The sequence below is a fragment of the Oenanthe melanoleuca genome, chromosome 2 (genome assembly GCF_029582105.1).
Source record: "Oenanthe melanoleuca isolate GR-GAL-2019-014 chromosome 2, OMel1.0, whole genome shotgun sequence".
NCBI lineage: Eukaryota > Metazoa > Chordata > Aves > Passeriformes > Muscicapidae > Oenanthe > Oenanthe melanoleuca.
The window spans coordinates 57617569-57639203 of NC_079335.1; the positions used below are offsets into that span (position 1 = coordinate 57617569).

At 40.6% G+C, this 21635-nt stretch overlaps 1 protein-coding gene across 1 annotated transcript in view; it reads left to right on the forward strand.

Moving 5' to 3' along the window:
* TSHZ1 (teashirt zinc finger homeobox 1) overlaps positions 1-9144 on the forward strand; it is a 57200-nt gene extending 48056 nt beyond the window's left edge. The window contains exon 2 of the mRNA XM_056483321.1: positions 4558-9144. Within this exon, the coding sequence (XP_056339296.1) occupies positions 4558-7742 (3185 nt within the window). The 3' untranslated portion in view covers positions 7743-9144. The remainder of the gene's footprint in view (positions 1-4557) is intronic.
* The last annotated feature ends 12491 nt before the right edge of the window (positions 9145-21635 follow it).

Here is a 21635-nt window from a genome sequence, read left to right on the forward strand (position 1 = left end):
CCCCCTAAGATATGAAGTGTGTTCTTTCTTGTGTGCAGTGGAAATCACCCCCAGCATGGAGTGCAGTTTGTGCAAGGTGACAGTGTGGGCTGTGAAAACTTCTGCAGCTGCTGTCTCCTGTTGGCTGGGTAAATATTAGAAGCTCAGGCAAATACATCTGTTGAAGAATTGTGAACACTCACATTGTGCCACTATTGTTTAGTCACAGAGTAGGCCCTGATTTAGTGAAGAATTTTAGACCTAAACCTAACCCTATTTGTCAAAACTATGAAATAGGTATTTCAGTGAAAATTATTTCAGTATTCAATTCCTTTACTAAACTGTGACCTTCACTGCTTAGGTGTTCCTTCTGAATAAATTTATTTATTTGGAGGATTTAAAATTGGGTCTTGAAGAGCTTACTGCATTTAATTTTGTAGACTACTAAAACCAAATACAATTATTACTTTTGGTGCTTTTCAAAATAATTTATTCAATGTTGAATCCCTTTTTGAATGGAAAAGAATACCTCTGCAGATACAGATTCCTTCAAAAGCACAGTTCCAAGGTTGTGGAAAGGTTTTATGTGGGAATATTTGTGTTTTTAACCACATCCTTACATTTCAGATCTCTGTCTGCTTTTTCAAACAATGGATGTGTATTTATAGTGTAAATATTCTCACTGAAGCAAACACAATGTGCTGTGCTACTCACATGTACAATATATAGCATCTCGTGTCCACTTAGATTAGAATGCACAGCTTTTAACACTGCTCAAAGATGACAGTATATCTATGGGGAAGCATTGGCATCCAGAAGGCACATTTTATAAGCAAAAAAAAAATAATAGCAAGACTTAATAGGAAAAAAATAAATATAAAATGCTCCCCCTAATTTTTAGTGGTCTGGAATTTAAAGGTTTTTCCCCCTTTCACACCTTGCATTTGCCTCAGTCTGTCCAGACACAAATAAGGAAGAGAAAAGCTGATGTGTTGTGTAATTTCTTTTGCTTTGCATATAATTATTGTCGAGGGGGACCATTGTTTATATCTCCTCTTGTTATTTTTGTGTGTTTTTGGGACATGTGTAAACCAGAAGTATCCTTGCAGATGCAGGAGTGTCTGGAAAAGGTTGCTGAGAGTTGCTTGGTCACAGAAAGATATGTTGTCTGAAATCTGTCTGTGGATCTACCTTTTATAATGTAGAATCTGAACATCTCATGTGTTTATTTAAGGCAGAATATATTACTTCTCTCTATAATAACTATAATAAGAACATTTTTGCTGTGTCTAAAATACTGAATTTTATTTATTTGTCAAATTTATGTGAGAATTTTAGTAGAATTTACTTTTGTTTAGACATTAGCATTCTTCTTTTTGTTTGCTTCTGTGTTAGCTCTTACAGAAACCTTTTCTGTTAGAGAATTGCACTGACCTTGCAAAATACCATATGTTGAGTGTGCTGCTATTCATCTCATATGCATTAGTAGTCTTGAATGCACAGGTATTGTCTGTATCTTATGATAACCAGAGGAGTTAAATAGACTAATTTTTTATTGCAGTGATAGAAATTAAACATTACAGATAAATTATTTTCTTTTTTGTTAAGAAGCATTATTCTTTGTGACTTTAGATACATGTATAGACATGTGGGTGTGCACATTATAAAAACTCACATATATTTTAGAACTGGCTTAAATTCTGAAATAGTAGAAAATCATAGTTCTGGCCATTTGTACATTCTTAACCCTTATATTGTATATGTATATGTTGGTAAGGGAGTGAAATCAATTGTGTAACAGTCTCAGCAAACCCAAAGAGTAGGAAAAGTAAGTCAAAGATGGATATTTCACCCTGACACTCGCTTTCTTTGCTTTTGCAGTTTAACATGGACCTTATATATAGTTTTAATGTTTCTTGTGTGGTTTAGCTCCTTTTTATTTTTATGATGCAGTGCAAAAGTATGAGAAAAGAGAAAACACCATCATAGGTAAATAAAGAAAAAAAAAAGATACGGCAACAAATCATTAGAGCTTTTACTTCAGCAGATATAAAAATGGTTATATATAGCATTTATAAAAATATGTATTTATGCAATTTAGACTTAAGTAAGGAGATGTAAGCAAATAATTCATATGGATCCTTACAAAATACCGTATCAACTCTCAGAACACCCAGCATCTTACAGATTTTTGCAGTTTTTTGTATCCCAAAATATTGGGATGTGAAAATTAGAGAAAAGTGGCATAGTTGCACTGTAGTTAGTGCGAAGAAAGCTGTTCATAAAAGCTCAAAATATGTGTCCTCTCAGTTTTTAGCTTGTTCTTGTTTTGGTTTTGCTTTCTTTAATAAAAATGCCAGATGGTAACTGCCCGTTGTTGTGCATTTTAGGTCTCAAAGGGGTTTATTTTCTATTTAAAAAGAATTTCAAAATTAGAAACCATACTCTTCTTTAACTGCTCTTCATTTTTCTGAAACTTAAAAATGTATTGTCTTATCCCATTAGAAATTACTGGAAGCAGGTGTGTTGAATGAGAGAGATAAGAGATTCTGGACTGCAGCTGTGGGAGTGAATTCTACATGTGTACCTAGAGTTCAGAACTGCAGCGGTCCTACCATGCTCAAATATCTGCAGACTGTTCCAACAGCAGCATTGCTGCAAGGCAGGGAAGCTGACTGCCTTCTGAATTCTCTTACTAGTTCTGCATTCTGTCTTTGTTTTATGGCCAAATGCCTGTTGGAGAATATTTTCATCTGGTTTTACAATGCTCTTCTGGCATCTTCCTGGCCTTTGACTCCAGGATTTTTTCTGAATTTTATTTATTGTGCTTGGTACTCACCTATCCTTTTAAACATATTAGAAAACACTTGAGACTGATTTATCTGTTTTAGCCCTGATTAGAACTTTTTTAAAAACTAAAACGTTAAATTATCATCTGAAAATATTGACATTTAGGGGACAGGTGAAAAATGCAATGGGCATCTTGAGGTTCAGTACAACCCCAGTACTAGATGGAATATTTTCCTACTTCATCTTAAAAGATCAGGCTGAAGCAGTTAGGGGCTGCATTAAGACTGAATTGCAAGGTGAATACATAATGCAGTACTGACCATATATGTTTCAAAGAGTATTCATATTACAATGAAAGAAGATTCTTTTTATTTTTTCAGAAAAGACATTTAGGAATATATTAGCTGTGTGGAAAGAAAAAGCTTGACTTGTACTTATGCTCCCCCCAGTTGAAGAAGACCTCGGCTTTGTTAACATGATAATACATATTTTCTTCATACCACATAGGAACAGAAGTGCTTCTTTTCTGGCTTTCTTTCAGTATTGTACCATGAAAGGACACAGGACACATTTCAGCATCACTTGCTGCAGAGTTCACCTGACAAGGAGACACTTTTTATTCAGTTACTGAAAATTGTTCATAATCCATATTTTCTACCTTGACATTCTTATAAATTATCTATATTCCATTAGCATTGTGATTTTTTTAAAGCTTCTTTTTCAAAACTGGAGGGAAATGTGTACAACTATGTTTTCTGCTTTGCAATGGAAGTGTACATTTATCACTTAGGTACATGTAAGTCACTTCTGTGAATTGAGCCCTTGGAGTAAATGTGTTTTGATGTAATGGCCATCTGCTCATGAATATCACATTTGCTAGTTTAACAAATAGTTTGATATAGATAAACACATAGTTTGGTGAGATCATATAGTTTCAAAGATAGCAATGCAGCAGCAAAGTTTTATATTTTCCATAAGCCAATAATCAAGCTGCAGTGGAGATCTCAAGGTTTTTGTTTGTTGCTTTAAGAAATTAATCTCTAGCATTTACTTTTAGTTTCTGCTTTTTTTCAGAATGGTAAATGCAGGATCTACATCAGATCATAACAGGAGGCAAACTACATCCTACCCATTTCAGAAAGCAATCAGTCTTGCTTCTTTTTTCACCTTTCAAAAATGAAACCTGTTCTGCTCTCAGATGGACGCAGTACAGCCAGACACCAGGAGACCCTGGGAACAGCTGACCTGACACTCTTGCCCTCTATGGCTTCATTAGAGTCAGGTATCAGTGACACAGAAATGGCTCCTGAAGCTGTAGCTAAAGCCAGTTTGCAAGAAAAGACAGAGCTGACAAGATAGAGTTGGTCAAGCCAGTGATTCTGAGTGTCATGATCTGAGGGATGCAGGTCAGCTGCAGCGCGTTACACATACACATGTAGTGCAGTAAATATAGCTCAGTACCAGGCCATTTTTTAAGCTGATAAAAACTAGTTTAGTAGGGTCTTTGTTTGATTTTCTTTTTGATATTATGGTATTTACTGTGGTCCTGGCACATATTTTACTGCTGAAGTCAAAGTTTATTCTTCAGTATCACCGATATCAAACTGTAACCATGACAGTGTATGTGGATTTATAGGAGGAGTGTGTGAGTGATGGTGAGTTTGGGTTTTGGATGTATCTTCAAAATTTGTTTTCATGGTTACTGTTTTTAGTGCAGGAGAGATATGTAAAATGTGCATGTTCAATAACATTGTCTTGTTTCCCCCCATCTCCCCTCCTGTATTTTAGCATATGTTCCTGAGGAAGAATTGAAAGCAGCAGAAATAGATGAAGACAGCGTGGAAGATGATGGGCTGTCTCTGGACATCCAGGAGAATGAGTATTTGTGCAATGAAGAAGCGGAGATCAAAGAGGCTCAAAGCTACCAGAACTCCCCAGTCAGCACTGCAACTAATCAGGATGCAGGCTATGGTTCGCCGTTTAGTGAAAACAGCGATCAGCTGGCCCATTTCAAAAGCACTTCCTCTAAAGAAGAGAAAGAGGATCCTCAGTGCACAGACAATGTTTCCTATCCACAGGACAGCCTGGCACAAATAAAAGCTGTGTATGCAAATTTGCTTTCAGAGACTTGCTGGTCCAGTTTAGCTTTGGACTTAAAAAAATCCAATCCAACCACCAGCAACAACGGAATCAGCCAGAATGAAAGCACGACCAGTACTGACACCAATGCCAATTCCCAGAGTACCTGTACTACCAGTACCAACACTAGTACCAGTACAACCACCAGTAGTACCAGTAACAGTAACAGTAACAGTGGTGGCTCGGGTTACGACTGGCACCAAGCTGCGTTGGCTAAAACCCTGCAGCAGACCTCATCGTACGGACTTCTCCCGGAGCCGAGTCTCTTCAGCACAGTACAGCTTTACCGGCAGAACAATAAACTCTATGGCTCTGTGTTCACCGGGGCCAGCAAGTTCCGATGCAAAGACTGCAGTGCAGCCTACGACACGCTGGTGGAGCTAACCGTGCACATGAACGAAACTGGACATTACCGCGATGACAACAGAGATAAAGAAGCTGACAAGACCAAGCGGTGGTCAAAGCCTAGGAAACGATCGCTTATGGAAATGGAAGGCAAAGAGGATGCCCAGAAAGTGCTGAAGTGCATGTACTGTGGGCATTCATTTGAGTCTTTGCAAGACCTCAGCGTCCATATGATAAAAACAAAGCATTACCAGAAAGTGCCTCTGAAGGAGCCAGTACCAGCCATCACCAAATTGGTCCCTTCTACCAAAAAGCGAGCACTTCAGGACTTGGCTTCGCCTTGTTCACCTGAACCAAGTGGGATCACGGCAGAAGCTTCACTGGGTGAGTCTGCAAAGGATCAGAAAACTGCCAACCCCTATGTGACTCCGAACAACCGCTATGGCTATCAAAATGGTGCTAGCTACACTTGGCAGTTTGAGGCACGCAAAGCCCAAATACTGAAATGCATGGAATGTGGCAGTTCCCATGATACTTTGCAGCAGCTCACTGCTCACATGATGGTCACTGGCCATTTCTTGAAGGTGACCAATTCTGCTTCCAAAAAAGGCAAGCAGCTAGTGTTGGACCCAGTGGTGGAGGAGAAAATACAGTCTATACCTCTTCCACCCACCACCCATACAAGGCTACCAGCCTCCAGCATTAAAAAGCAGCCCGATTCCCCAGTGGGTTCCACAAACTCGGAGGAAAAGAAAGACCTAGAGAAGGAAAAGTTGGTGGTCACTGAAACAGAGAAAAAGATTAAAGAAGAGAATGAGGACTCTACAGAGAAATTTGAGCCAACAGCTGTGTACCAATACCTCAGAGAGGAGGACCTTGATGATAGTCCTAAAGGCGGAATAGACATATTGAAATCCCTGGAGAACACAGTGACAACAGCCATCAGCAAAGCCCAAAATGGAGCCCCTTCCTGGGGTGGATACCCCAGTATTCATGCAGCTTACCAGCTCCCAGGAACAGTCAAACCCCTTCAGCCCGCAGTGCAGAGCGTTCAAATGCAGCCATCCTACACAAGCAGCGTGAAATCACTGTCGTCAGAACACAACGCACTCATCCATTCCCCAGGCAGTCTCACACCCCCGCCTCACAAGAGCAACGTATCTGCTATGGAGGAACTGGTGGAGAAAGTTACAGGTAAAATCAACGTGAAGAAGGAAGAGAAGCCTTTGGAGAAGGAGAAGAGTTCTCCAGTTAAACCCATGTCACCTGCTGCTAAAGAAAACAAGGACTTCCCAAAAGCAGAAGAAATAAATAACAAACAGCAGCCAAAGAAGAGCTCTGAGTCTGAAGTTCAGAAGGTCAAAAAGGATATCCCAGCAGAAGCACATACGCCAAATGGTACAGAGCCACTTAAAACAAAGGTTGCAAATGGCTGTAACAATTTAGGAATTATCACAGATCATTCACCTGAGCCATCCTTCATTAATCCATTGAGCGCTTTACAGTCCATTATGAATACCCACTTAGGCAAAATTTCTAAGCCGGTAAGCCCCTCCCTGGACCCTTTGGCCATGCTGTACAAAATTAGTAACAGCATGTTGGACAAACCCATTTACCCAACCACTCCAGTCAAGCAGGCTGATGCTATTGACAGGTATTACTATGAGAACAGCGATCAACCTATTGATTTAACTAAGTCCAAAAACAAGCCTCTTGTTTCCAGTATGGCTGACTCTGCCTCGTCCCCGCTGAGGGAGAGTGCCCTGCTGGATATTTCTGATATGGTGAAGAACCTCACGGGGCGTTTGACACCCAAGTCTTCAACTCCCTCTACTGTGTCAGAGAAGTCTGATGCTGATGGGAGCAGTTTTGAGGAAGCTCTGGATGAACTGTCACCAGTACACAAGAGGAAGGGCAGGCAGTCCAACTGGAACCCTCAGCATCTTCTGATCCTTCAAGCCCAGTTTGCTTCCAGCTTGAGGGAGACCCCAGAAGGCAAATACATTATGTCGGACTTAGGTCCACAAGAGCGGGTACACATCTCTAAGTTTACTGGTCTTTCCATGACCACAATTAGCCACTGGCTGGCCAATGTGAAGTATCAGCTAAGGAGGACAGGTGGAACTAAATTTTTAAAGAACTTGGACACAGGACATCCTGTTTTCTTTTGCAATGATTGTGCCTCTCAGTTCAGGACTGCTTCTACATACATAAGTCACTTAGAGACACACCTAGGGTTTAGTTTGAAGGATCTATCAAAGTTGCCACTTAATCAGATTCAAGAACAGCAGAATGTTTCAAAAGTCCTCACAAACAAGACTTTGGGCTCACTTGGAATTGCCGAGGAGGACTTAGGCTCCACATTCCAGTGTAAGCTCTGTAACCGAACTTTTGCAAGCAAGCATGCAGTCAAACTGCACCTTAGTAAAACACATGGCAAGTCCCCAGAGGACCATCTGATCTATGTAACTGAGTTAGAAAAACAATAGCGTCCAGGTAAGCAGCCAGGTATGCAAGTGACCACAGGAACATTGCACTAAACTTCTTCATAGTACTGCACTAGGCCTGACCTGAGCCTCTGAAATCAGTCTTACTTTTGTTGCTGAACTGCCTATCTGGACCTTGGTTTTTCTTACACTTATTTTGTAGTTATATTTATATGCTCTTTGTCTGATCTGTGCATGGTTATTTTTTTGTTTCTGTTTTTATTTTTTGTGAGTCAAAGTCTGACCTTTATTTTCAACATCTGTCCTTGATGTTAAGCTATCTTTTGTAGAATATAGTGGGAGACACTATTGAGAGACATTAATTTAGCCGTAAAGAAAGACACAAAGAACAATGATAAAGAGACATCCTAAAATTACAAAGTTGCCATGACAATAAAGGTCACAGAACCTGGTAGTGTCAAGTTTTAACCCTCTGAGAACTGTAATAGCATTTCTGTGCCTTTCCCAGTGACTAAGTAAATAAGGAAAAACAAAGTAAAACAAAAGGCTTAAAGGCATTTCATTCAAATAAGAGCTGTGTCGGAAGCAGGACTTTATTTTTTTTTTAATGAATGAGCTTCCTTTTTTTTTTTTTTTTTTAATGCAGAACTGGTTTGTGAAGATATTGTGCATGCAGTCCTTGGAAGAAGGAGAGCTGTGTAGTACTCAAGGGGTTAGGAAGCCACAACTGTATAAGTTAAATAATAATTAAAAAAAACAAAACGAGTTGCCACTATGCCCAATCCCTCTGGATGCTGAGAATTGCCACTTTTTGGCAAAAGGAAAAAAAAAGTATGCAAGCTGTTATTTAAAACAAATGTAAAAATGCTCTTTTCTTTCCTTTATTTTTTTTTTCCTGTAAAATACTGCAGTTTATAGTTATTTACAAATGTTAAGCTTTGGTACAAGCTGACCTTTCTATAGTGTGCTGCATTGGTAAATGAAAACAAAAAAAAAAAAAATGGGGCAAATGTTGGATTCTGTTCCTTGTAAATTGCCAGCATCAGCTTAAAAAAATACATGTTACATATCGTACCATTTTAAACTGTTCAACTTTCTTTGTACCTTCTGGCTGTATGCTTTCTCTTTTAACTTTTTATATTGTCATTTTATATTCGATTTCTGTGTATATAATGTAAAACCACACTTTTTGAATAAAATTTAGTTCCTGCAGCTTGATATAAATAGAGGAATTTTACTGGCACCTGCATCTTTCCAGATGCATGTACTTAAAGGAACTATCTGACAAAAAAAATAAATAAATAAAAATAAAGCAAGCAATGCACTATGAATTATACATTTTGATGTTTTATCATTAATATTGTACAGTACATTTTGGTTCACACAATTAAATCCACTGTTTTCTCAAGTGTAAAATAAACCCACATGCAGTTCTTGATTTACATACATTGTCATGTCGTCATTATATTGCCTTTGAGGTGTTATTCTAGCTATAAGAGGCATAGTTTATATACTCAACAAGCGAAAATCTACTTGAAATCATCTCTCGTGATGTGTGCTGACGTGTCTCGCTGGAAGCCCTGATGCTGGTAACCTCTTGGAAGGGATCTGCAGCAGGTGCTCATGCAAAAGGGACAGAGCCAGAGCAGCCAGGGCCATTCTGCTCCTCGCTGGGCTACAGGAGAGGCTGCGAAGGTTTTTTGTGAGTTGATTTCCTTATGCCGTGCGACTGTACCTGTAGCCATTGTCTGTTCAAGGGCCGCCTCCTCCCTCCCTTCTCTGGTGAAGCACCTTTTGATTTCGACAGTTCCACAGGCAGAGGCTGTGGCTCCTGCCCCTGCAGTCTGTTGGATGCTGCAGTGCTGCCTTCCTGGCAGTGGTGGAGACCTCAGAGGCTTTGACACCAGTTTTTACTTACAGTACAAGGAGGCAAACCTATGTTTCTCTGTAGTTTTTAAATATTGCATTTTGAGGTAAGCTGAGTGCTATCATATCAGGTGTTTCCCTTAATCTTTATTTCTGTTCTGTTGAATGCAGATGTCATTTAGAATGTAAAAGAGAGCTGTCAGAGCCTTCACTTCTCTATCTCCTGAGTGCTTTGACAGTTACAGTGTATGAAAGCCTGGGATCTGCTATCCATTACACTTTTTGGATGGGCTATTAAATATGAGGACCTAGAGGGGTTTGCTTTCACGTGGTATTAGTGATACTATTGTGTTATATATACTTCTGCATACATATGTATATTTCTGTTTCTTCTTATAATTTCTTCTGAAAATAATTTAAATGTAAGATCTTTGCTTCCAAACACAGCATGGCTCAATATTTAATCTTTACTTTAGCTACAGCTCCAGAAATATCCATGCACTGTTCTGTTCCCTGTAAAAGCCTATCAGGTCCAGGTCAGTTACATTTACATGGTGTTTCTAAGTAGTGCAGGAAAGTGCCATGAGGGTTTTTAAAAATGTCCCTTACTTTCTTCACTGCTAAATACCTATGTCCTTCAGGGGATCTAGCCATTTAGACATTTCAGTTCAATTACTGGATGATTATGTGCTTTGGGCCCAAGGGGTGGTGAGGAAGAAAAACAGTCAGGCCTATGGCCATAATAGAGAGTCCTTAAATAATAACCCTTTGAAGTTTTGTTTACTTTCCCACAGGCCTGCAAACACGTGATTGTAAAATATGCTGTAGTACATTTCAGTAGCGTGTGAAAAGGTTGAAAGGGAGAAATAATAGCTCTAAAGTGGGTTTGAATCTAATGTAAATCCATTAAAACTGATTTTGAAACACGGCATGTAAAGTGAGTTCTCAACACCAGGTGACTCCCTCGAGAGGTGTTTATGACATTGCTAAATCCGTTCAGTTCTGATAGCTTCAGGATTGGACAATCACTCATCATCTGTGCCACTGTCTGAAGAAAGTCCATTTAGAATAAACCAGCAGCTTTACCTGGTGACTATGCTGATGTAACACTTTCTACGACTGAAATATGGAGTAGATGAAAATTGGAGGGCTCTGATGGTTCACCTGCTTAAGAAAATGAAGCACAGTGACAGTATGATCTCTGCTATTTGGATTTTTGCCACTTTTGTTTGAATATTGTATTTCAGAAAAAAAATATTTTTTAAAAAAGAAATGGCACAGTTATTCTTTTTCACAGATTTTTTTCCCCCAACTTTATTTATTCTTTATTTCTTCTTTATTTCAATAAGATTGCAACAAAAGTAAGTTTGTGCTAGTCTACAAGTAGCTTCTAAAGCTATTGGATGGAAGATACCACATAGCCTTTCAGGACTGATCTTGAAGAAAAGAAATGTAAACCCTGTTTTAGCCTCTCAAAGCCCATATACCTATTTTATGATGTATGCAAAATCCAGTGTGTCTGATTCTTCTCAGAGATGTATAAAGCTCATTTTTTTTCAGCATTACATTTCTGCTGTTCACACTTTTGCTTGTGTCTGTTCTCAGAGAGGAAGATCTTGGTTTGCTTATTTTCGCAGGTTTGGTTTCTGCTTTGGTGCATTTTTCTATGTTGCTGTTTCAAAGCTGATGCAAACCATTGAAAATTTTGGAGATCTGTGTACTGATGATATTAGTCCTGAATGAAATAACCTTTTTTTTTTTTTTTTTTTTTTTTTTTTTAAATAGCATTTTGTAGGTTATTCACTAATGTTTTCTGCAACTTAACTTTTTTGCAGCTTTCTCTGGGTGGTTACACTGGTGATAATGACAGCAAATATAATCTGTCCTTTTCATGGAAGCCACTAAAATGCAATTGCAATTAAGCATAAAGGCATAAAATATACATATTATCTTGTGTTAGACGAATCAAGGCACAGTGCATCAGCTCTTGCTTGCATTTTCCGAAACCATTTCAGATTTGAGTATGTGATGTTTTTTTCATGTAATATGGCAGGGGTCCTGGTTAGGAGACCTCCAAGGAGAGGCCAGTTTCCATGCAGAGTGTTCTTGCAGCTCTGTAGGTGTTGGTCTCCTGGCTGATGCAGTATTGAGTTACTCTCCCAGCATGACAGTAGCAGGAAGTGGGATTTCACCATCTGTTCACTGAAATTTAAAAGCAGGGTCCTTTTCGGTCCGTGGATGAGAACAGAATGCTAACCCAAATTTACTGGCCAGATACTACTCTCTGGAATATGATTATTCCAAATTTTTGTTTTCCCTGCTCTTCTGATTGAGTTTCTTCTTGTAATGTTTCATGAGGCTTTGTCTAGTTTCTCTTCATCACTGTGTGTACTCAGCTTCATCCTACAGGTAGGTGGAGAGACCACATTTTGGGATGAAAGCTGCTATTCTAAGTAGAAGGTGACATCATAGCCAAGTGAAAATATCAATATCCAAAACTGGATGTATTGTAAAAAAGGAGAACATTTTATAAGTCTAAGATGATGCAGATCACATGAGGTCAGTATAATTTATGAGATGTGCTTCTTTATCCCACATCTTCATTAGCTCTGCTTTTGACTAGTGATATAGCAAAACTTATTTTAGAATAGTTAAACATCAGAAGGTCAGGACTGTGAATGCTGATACATAGCTAGCAGACCTAGTTATTTTCAGACAACCAATATTAGAATATGCAATGATTATGAAAGCTGTAGACCTTCCCACTGGGAATGAGAAGCTCAAGTTACTCTGTTATGAAGATCCCTTGTTTTTAAACACCTCTACAGTGCTGTCCAGTGAGCTGCTGAATCACTGTCAGTGCAGTCAAAATGCATCTAGTAAGATTTATCCTAACTACTGTAGTTGTCAGCTGGGGTTTTTCCCCTTCCCTGTGAAAAATAGAAAGTTTAAATTTGATTAGTTATTTTCAGGTTGTCAGGGTTTGAATGGTTTTTACTTCTGAATGAACTTCTTAGTGTAAAACAGTAGGGGAAAAAATTTGTTAAAATTATTAGTTCTTTTTAAAGAAACATTTCTCAGACTAAATTGTTCAGGGCACAACGTGTTGACCATCCCTACAGCATAAATCTGAACCAATTTAATATAGTGAGAGCATACTGTATTTCAGTCCAGAGTGGTTGTGTCAGCATTGTCTGAAGTTGCAGGTTAAATCCTGACAGGTTCCTGACCAGGCTTGTCAGATGTAAGACACCTGTGGTTAAATGCCACATGGTCACTTGAGGAAGGAAGGTTGTAGTCTGGTTGCCTGCAACCCATCTGCTCTTCTAGGAGTCCAGAGCTAATTCATTTGCTCAGAACAGCATATATTATGAAATCTTAGAGGCTGGTGGGACATATTAGGCAAATACAGGCCAGTCTTCAGGGTCATGCAGGTGGAAATCACCTCTCTTGGTACACATGACAACTTGTCCAGAGACACCTCTTTCAGAGAGTGTAGAAACTGAAGTTTGTATTAGAGCCTGTCAAGAACCACTACACTGGAATGGCACCTGTATTTCCTACCCAAAAATGACACCCATTATGGTGGAGTCTAAAAAACAGCATGTTACAAGTCCTGTAGTCAGAAATAGTGACTAAAGCTCATGACCAGCAGCTAGAGGTGTAGCCACTAGAGCATGCTCTTGGGCACAGTTCCTTACTTCCCAGAAGACTTATCATCACAAGTAGTTTAGCTCCATGGAGTATGATCTGGGATGGAAGATTCAATAGCTAAGAGCAAGCAGTTTCTTTCAAGTAAGTTCACTAGTGGACTGGTAGGTGCTAAATCAGTTTGGCAAAACGTATTAACCTGCCAGCCAGCACTTCAGTTTCACTATATCATACTGTGCATCACCATGGTCAGAATCCATTCACCTCTTGACTTTCCTTTCAGTGAGGTTTGGATACTCAAGACTGAGCAGTGGTGAGACCAAATATCAGTCGTCTTGAATTACTTAGAATTACAAGGTTTTGTATTTTTGAATGGTAGGATAGGTTGCTTTATCTTGGCAATGGGCATTGTCCTCAGACACAGACATGTTGGATCAGAAATTATTTGCCCCATTCTGCAGCTAGTGGAGACCTTTGCTGTGAACTCCTGAAGATGGTCTCTGGCAGAGAAGCTCAGCTGGAAAAAAAAAGAAGATTTCTGCCATTTTTACCTCTTTTGCTCAGGAACTGCACAGTGAATTGGGACATGCAAAGCAACTGTGGTTTTACCTGAGCATTTCTGAGGAACAGCGTTCTGTCAAAACTAACTGCCTTCTTCAAGTCCTGGCTAGGCTTAGTTGATCACTGCACCGTTCCAACTGCATGGTTCCAATGTGTAACATCTTATTTGTTGTCATGGAAGCACTGCTACAGGTTCAGTGTCAAGAACATCCTCTTCTCCACACTCCAGCATCGCAAGGAAAACTGGCAGAGTGGCTCTGCAAAGAGTTGGAGGCTGGACTAGGAAGGGCAGGAACAGGACAGCAGGGGATTCTGATCATGATAAAGCATTACAAAGTGTTTTTGTTTTTTTTTTTTCATTGGTATGTCTCTTCACTCTAGCTTAACCCACTATGCATGGCTCCTGAAAATGCTGCCCTTTGGCTTCAGGGTCTGTGACATCTAATTTCTTAGTACTTACAAAGGTGAAAAAGCCGTGTAGTAGGTCACTTCTGTTCATCTCATGTTCCAGGAGAAGCTAGACTCATTGTAGATAGGATGTGAGATTCATTAATGGCTTTTCTTTTGGTAAGTGACTGGTATAAGTCACTCCCTAGGCATTTTCATTCTGGAGTTTTTTCTTCAGTTTAGACCAAAGTACTTTGGAAGCAATTTCCATAAGTGGAAGAAGCGACTTTTATTCTGTAATAAGAAAATCTGCCCAGGGCTGCTGTGGTGGGGAAATGGTGTAATGCTACCAGTGTAACTGTAAGGGTTTAACTGGAAAATTCTGCCAGTAAACAAACTTTAAGTTTATTAATATGCAAATGCTGTCTCTAAAAAACACTTGCAGGCTCAGACACTGCCCACAACTGGTATATTACTTCATAGTCCAAGGTCAAATGCACTCAGCATGTTTGCAGTGGGCATGCTGTATCAATAATTACACATAGTAGTCTCTGAGTGTGTAGCTCGACGATAAAGGGTGGTCCAGGGAGGCACTGTATAGCACTGTGTGTCTTTATGCTCAAGGGAGAGTTGTGCTGTTGGCTGTCTCTAAAGTGCTACCTTGCTAAAGTTTGTAACACTTAGCATTAGCTGTCTGTTATTTCTTGTCACCACTTTACTGTGGCGGGATAATGTGAAAAATTAGATAGCTTTGCTCTAAAAAAGGCAGCAGGTCTAGACTTAGCATTGCACAGGGACATCCTCCGCCCAAGTTTTAGGGGTTGGTGAGTGTCACATTTCACATTTTTAAGAGTGCTTTGACAATGGAGGGTCTGGAAAAGTGCAAAGAAGGAACAGGACTTAGGAATGACTAAGAATGGAGTCTAATGATCAGCAGCCATCAGATGGGTAAAAGCAGCACAAAAAAAGAATTGGAGCTTGGACATCCACTGTGAGAGGGACAAGGTGGGGAAAAGAAATAATAGAAGAATAATTGCTATTAGCAAGAGCAGATGTCAGAGATTTTCAAAGCTGGGACTGAGGGGGGTGAAAAGGGAAGGGCTGGAAGGCCTATTTGCCTGTTAGGAGACAAAAGGAGACCTAGCAAGGTAAAGCTCAAAGGGGCTCTGTGCTGGGAGATAGAAGCATGCCTGAGTGATGTTTGGGAACCTCTCTGACCTCCTGCAAAAAACATGGAATGAGGCTGAATTTGTCTCAGGGTTTTGTAGTGGACAGCTGAAGTATTTAATGTAAAGACTTCACAGGATTGTCTGTTCAAAAGCTGGAGGGTCAGGGAGAAGGAGGAGAGATAAGGATGGAAGCCTGAGCAAAGAGTTTGAGTGAAGTATGGTGATGAGGGCTCTTGCTGTTGCATCTGATGGGAGAGGAGCAGAGAGGAAAGCTTTGCATGGGAAAAACTTAATGGCTGTTTTGTTGATTTTTTTCCCACTGGTTGGTTTTTTTCCCACTTCAGTGTTTCTAAGAGCAATAAGTACATCACATTTGTATTGTAATAGCAATCAGAGTCCAAGGGCCTGAGTAGGCTGCTTTCTGTAAAAACACACACTAACAGTAGCTGCCACCTCATTTAAGAAACGACATAAGAAGGGACTATAAAAGCATCAGAAACAGGGGAGAAGATGGTGAAATTCCATAGGATACACATGTATATATATCGAGTGCTTATGAGTGCTTAATTTTTAAAGGCTTTATAATAGATGTGCTGCAGTCTCTACTGGCCATCCACCTAGCTGCTCGCAGTTGGCAACTTCACTATTGATATCTGGGCATCATTTTAAGTGAGCACTTAAGGTTGAGTATCAAGGGAAGGTATTTATAGTTTCAGCAGAGTGGGTTGATAGCTATTCCAGCCCCAGATGGGAATTGGGTTACATGACAGATCAGGCTGCCTTCCAATTTTATCCAATACTAGCGATAAGGGGAGGGGGGAGGGAGGACAGCTGCAACCGTATAGTCCTTCTAGGGTTAAAGATCCTAATGCTTTAAAGAGAATGTCTAAAAGAAAATTTCTTTCTGAAATAATTTATGGAAATGCCGTGCTCCCTTTGAAGGTTCCATGTCACTGCATGGCACTACGCAATGTTCTCTTTCTTCACCTGTCAGGCAAGGACCACCTCGAAGAGTCTCACTGCTGATTACTAGTTAATTGTCATTAATAAGTGACAACTGACATTATGGGGGCTTAATGCAGAGAGAACAGAAAAGAGCCACAGATATTCTAATGAGCTGACTCCTACGTGCCCTCTATTGTTGTCGAAAATGAGGAGCTGTCGTCATTGTTCAGGAGATGGGCTTCAATTGCTCTGGAAAAATATTCTCTTTTAATTTCTTTATGCATAGATAATTCCTGGTGCACTCTCTCTCCCTCTCTCCGTCTGTCTCTCTTGCTCTTTCTTTCTCTCTCATACACACACACAGAGACACAGACACACACACACCTTTTTGTGAACACAGTGAAAACTTCCACTGATGGTATAAAATGTGTTAAGATATAGTAAAGCTTTTAAAAGTATTTCGATCTAGGCATGCACACATGCAAGCATATGTGTGCACACGTACATACAGACTATCTACACATAAATGCAAATCACCAAGATGTTTCTCTAACTTTTAAAACTCAGGGAAGAAGTGGGCACAGACAACTCCCTGAAGGAAAGGATCTAGAAGGAGATGGTCAAGACTATATTGGTCAAGTCAGGAAGGAGGAAGTCCTGTTCTGTGCTTGGAATGAGGAGCTTTGAGGTGATAGCAACGAGCAAACACAAATTTCAGATACAGGTACCTAAAATTAGGTTCTTGCTCCTTATTTAAATAGTAGCTTAATGACTTAATGATTTTCAAAACTGTCAAACAGTCAGGAGCTCCCTGGGAGGCGGTGGTGGCTGCGGATGCTCAACACTGCCTGCTGAAAGTCACAACCATTCTTTGCACACTTTCAGACAATCTCAGCCAGCAGAGGGCCAGAAATTTGGGGGAGATTATTTAATGAGGCATCAAACTCCTGGTAGCATTTCCTGAAAAGCAGGAGTTCTGCTTAGACTAGAGGAGCATGATCAATCCAGGATAAGCTTACTTCTGTGCAATGCCAGATGAAATATATGCGTACACATACAAGAGACTCTCTACCTTAGCAGATTAGGGGTAAGCAGGGTTCTGAGGGTGCTGCTGACAACCACAACTGGGAACCTTTCCAGAAGTTGGGAAATCAGCTGTGATTTTTGAGGTGAAAATTTAGGTTAAACAAGCAGAAGCCAGAGGTGTTGTTATGATGATGCCAGCTTCTCCTACCAATTGTGGAGCAACACAATCACCTGCACCAAATCCAGTAAGTGTGAACAGTACTTGAGTTCTAAATTTTAGAAGAGGAATTTCCTATTTTTACCAATAAAAATCCAAGAGTTTCCATTCTGCAACAGTAAATTGCAGGTCTGTACTGCTCTCTAACTTTTAAGGCTGTGTGGGTTTGCCTGGGAAGTGTTTTATCCAGTGTCTTTCAACTACCTGCACAAAGGGGAGAGTCCATCATTTTACGGGGAATTTCATTTTTATTGCATAGCTTGAGTTTAAAACTCAAGACTTACAGGAAAGAAAATGAGATGGAGATGCCTCTCATATTGTGCTCGCTGGGAAGACATTCATTAGCATTCTCTGTCTTTCTGCCTGCCAAGGCCCAAACAAAAGATACAGTCTTGAACAATGGCCTGAAATGAGGAACACAACCAAAGCAGCCGTGCAGGAAGCTGCCATTTCCCATGGTCTGGGGACCTGGAGCCAATATATAGTGCCCTGAGCAGATGTGTGGAAGTGGAAAATGCCTCAAATGACACCAGGTAATTTTATTTTTTTTTTTTATGCTGGGTTTCCCACCGTGCAGTCAACAGATACCGTGCCTGACATTGCCATAGTGCAACTTGATGGGTCCTAATTCCCAGCTCTGTATGTGACTTTGGATGTGACCTCTCTGTGACTGAATCTACCCGTCTTTTAAAGAGATGAGATAATGCCTGTGTGGCAGAGAAGACACATGCTGTAATCGGTGGTGAGAGTTTGTAATACTGCGCAGAAAGCACTTCTTGACATTGCAAGTGTCTTTTCAGTTACTGCACTGTCTTTAAAATCTCCTTTTGGAGAAGGCAGTTGAAAAGATCACAGTCCAAGCCATTTCCCTTCCTGAGGCAAGAGGTCAGCTTGCTGCTCTTTGTGGTGATCCTCTACCTTCTTATCCTCTGGGCTAGGAAGCTCCCCACTGCCCACCACCAAGCTCAGTCTAGGGTCACAGCTGCCAGGGCAGTTTCATATCCAAATCTATCACAACAGTTCTTACTGTCCTCATAATTCTTCCCTCCTTGCTTTTTTTGCTAGTTGTAACAAAACAGTTTTGGCAGCTTCTGGAAGTTCTCTGCCTGCTGGATCCCAACAAATCTGATGCTAGATACTAGTGATGTCAGCTGAAGTTAGTATGTTGAGTGGAGTGGGTAAAAGTTAGGGTCCTTGATAAATGGGTTTTATTTATTGATTGATTGATTTGACAAAGTGTTTAGATAAGCTAGGTTTTTTTGTGTTGTTTTTTTTTTAATACCATTTATCTTATGAATGCTACTGGAATGTAGGAAGATCTGATGGAGTCATTCCTGAGTGGTGTTGTTCCTTTTTTTGTTGACAGTCCTGAAGCATAGAGTTGGAAATTTTGCTCTGCCCTCCTAAATGAAAGTCATTAACATTATTTGCATTGTGTCTGTGCAGTAGAGACTGTCACTCAAGACCTCTTAGGTATTTTAGCAAACACTTCCAAATGACTGGGACTCTGTCTGTGGTATTCTTCTTTCAATAATTTACAATCATTAAAATGACATCAGACTATCTCCAGTTCTGGCATTCTTTCCGGTCGCTGTCTCTCAGATGCCTACGTGGGATGAAGGTAAAGCTGGCTCTGCAATGATGGATGTCCCTTGCAGAAAGTGGTTTAGAATAACCCAGGACACACAACAGAGCCAGAACTGGAGATAGTCTTATCTCACATTTGGAGCTGTAAATTATTTAAGGGAGCGCTCCAGCTCCAGGAAACTGAGGTTACGGCAAATATTAAGCTTCCTGTATAGCTATTTTTCTTGTGTCAGGTGGTGTGGCACAGTTTATTCATAGGCATTCAGGGGCCATGGAAATAATCAGCAAATGAGGGAAATATTTCATTTTCTGTTGCTATTTCTCATGTCAGATTTCTAGAGAGCTAAGGCTAGAGGTTTAGGGCCCTTTGCATTGTATTCAGATCTATAAAATCCTCTTGATGGCTGGAAAATATTGCATCAAATTAATAGATGCACTGTCAATAGAGATTGCTTTGACTTCACAAAATGTTCCAAGCAGCTACATATCATTTATAGATAATCACATGCAAGATGCTCCAATCCAGTGACTCTTAATAAATAGCTAACTCAAGAAACAACACGATGAAGTTGCAATGCATGAAGTGCTCAGTGATAGCTTGTGCAGTCTATCTTGCTTCAGTTGGCACTGAAAGCTTAAACATGTTCCCTTCCTTCCCCACACATCCTTGCTTGGTGCATAAAATATACATGAAAAAAAAAAAGCTGGGATAACAAATACTTATACAGATACCAAGAGGAAATCTCTGAATTATCTTGGAGGGGGCTGCTTCGAGCAGTAACAGCAGGAGAGTGAATGCCTCCTGCTCTCCATGGCCAGCATCAGGAAAGAAGGAGCCCCTTCACAGGCGGGGCGGGGCAGGGCAGGAGCTCCTTAAGCCCAAATTCCACACCTCTCTACCACCTATCCCAACAGCTCTGCAGAATAAACTAAAGCTAGTCTTTCCCTCTGCCCCTTCCCCAAGGCAGCGCTGAAGCCTCCCAAGACATGCAGCCTCTCCATAAGGAATGGACACCTGCCCTGTCTCATAGAGGGGCCCAGTGCCTCCAGGACCCTTCAGTCACTGCAGAGCATGTGGACATCCCCATCTGTGAAGGAAGCATGATATCCTGCCTCCTTTGCTGATTGACACAAAGACAAGGAGAAACAAGAGGGAAGAAGGAAATTTGATTATTCATGTCGAAGCATTAATTTCTTGAATTTGGAGGAGGAAAAAGTGTGGCTTTTGTTCCAGTAACAACTCTTGCCTTTAGTTTCTTTTTAACATTACCCTGATGGTAAGTAGGTAAAAAATCATACTCATTTGTGAAAAAGCATTTTTTGCATAGTGTATATAGCAATATCAGGAGATAGGGGTAGAATTTCAAAGTGGTACTTTTCTTTGGTTCTTTCCCTTTCAATAGCTGTTGTTTTGATTACTCTGTGCCTTAGGCTATCATTAGAATCTTTTTGTGTGTGGAAGTATTAAGTCCATAAATATGAAAATAAGCCTGTAATTGACCCATGGACTGAATTTATTTCCATTAGATTCTTCTGCTAGTATAAAAAGCACAAACTGGAAGAGTGATATTTATGTGCATATGAAGCTCCAGCTCTGATGGTATATCATATATTTGATAACAAGGTTATGCTCTTAAAGGGACTACTCAGCAAGACAGGGTGGGGAAAACAGGTGTCTTCTTTTATTTTTGAAAGCAAAACTGGGTACAGCCATAAAACACATGCACAGCACATACCATTATTTTGATTAATCGGACTGCTAGAGAACAGCTCATAATGAAAGCTGATCAGTACGTCCCAATCAGTCTCATTAGGTTCCTCTGCAGACACCTGGAGAAAGGCAGCCAGCAGAGGGTACTTTGAAGGCAGGAGGAGCTGAGTGATCTACCACAGAAAACACTGGGGTTGCCACACCTGCTTGTGAGCTGTAATGGAGCTTTACAGCACGCAGGGAGGTTTCTCAGCTAAATGGGACATAAAGCTCAGCTGCCTTCTGGGGAGGCCGTGTGTGGCTGCCGTGCCCTATGCATCATCTGTAATATTCCAGTTGTTTCCTCTGTTTGTGGCCACAGCTGTAGTTCTGCTGAGCTGCTACATAAAGTTTTCCAGGGATGCTGTTGGTTTTTTTTCCTTCTGGATTTTTCCCCCTTCCCACTGTGTGAGGGGACCATATGGCACAGCTATTACATCAGGACCTGCAGGCAATTCCCACTCAGGCAGTATACCAGAGCAGGGCTGCATGTCGAAGAAGAAAATGAAGGAGGGAGGGAGGGGAGAAGGTGGGCGAGATTACTTCCAAGAACAAAAATCACAGAATATTCAGGGCTTGTGTCGTGAGACAGGCAACTCCCCCTCGCCCCCATGAGCTCTGTTATTGTCTGCCACAGCCTGCTCTCTCCAAGACGTGGGTACAGGTTGTCACCAAGGTCAGCTTGACAGCTCACAGTGCCCTGGCCTCAGGGTGTGACTCTGGGCAGCCCCCTTCCTCTGGAAGGTTTATGGAAAGGCATGGCATGGAAGGGATAT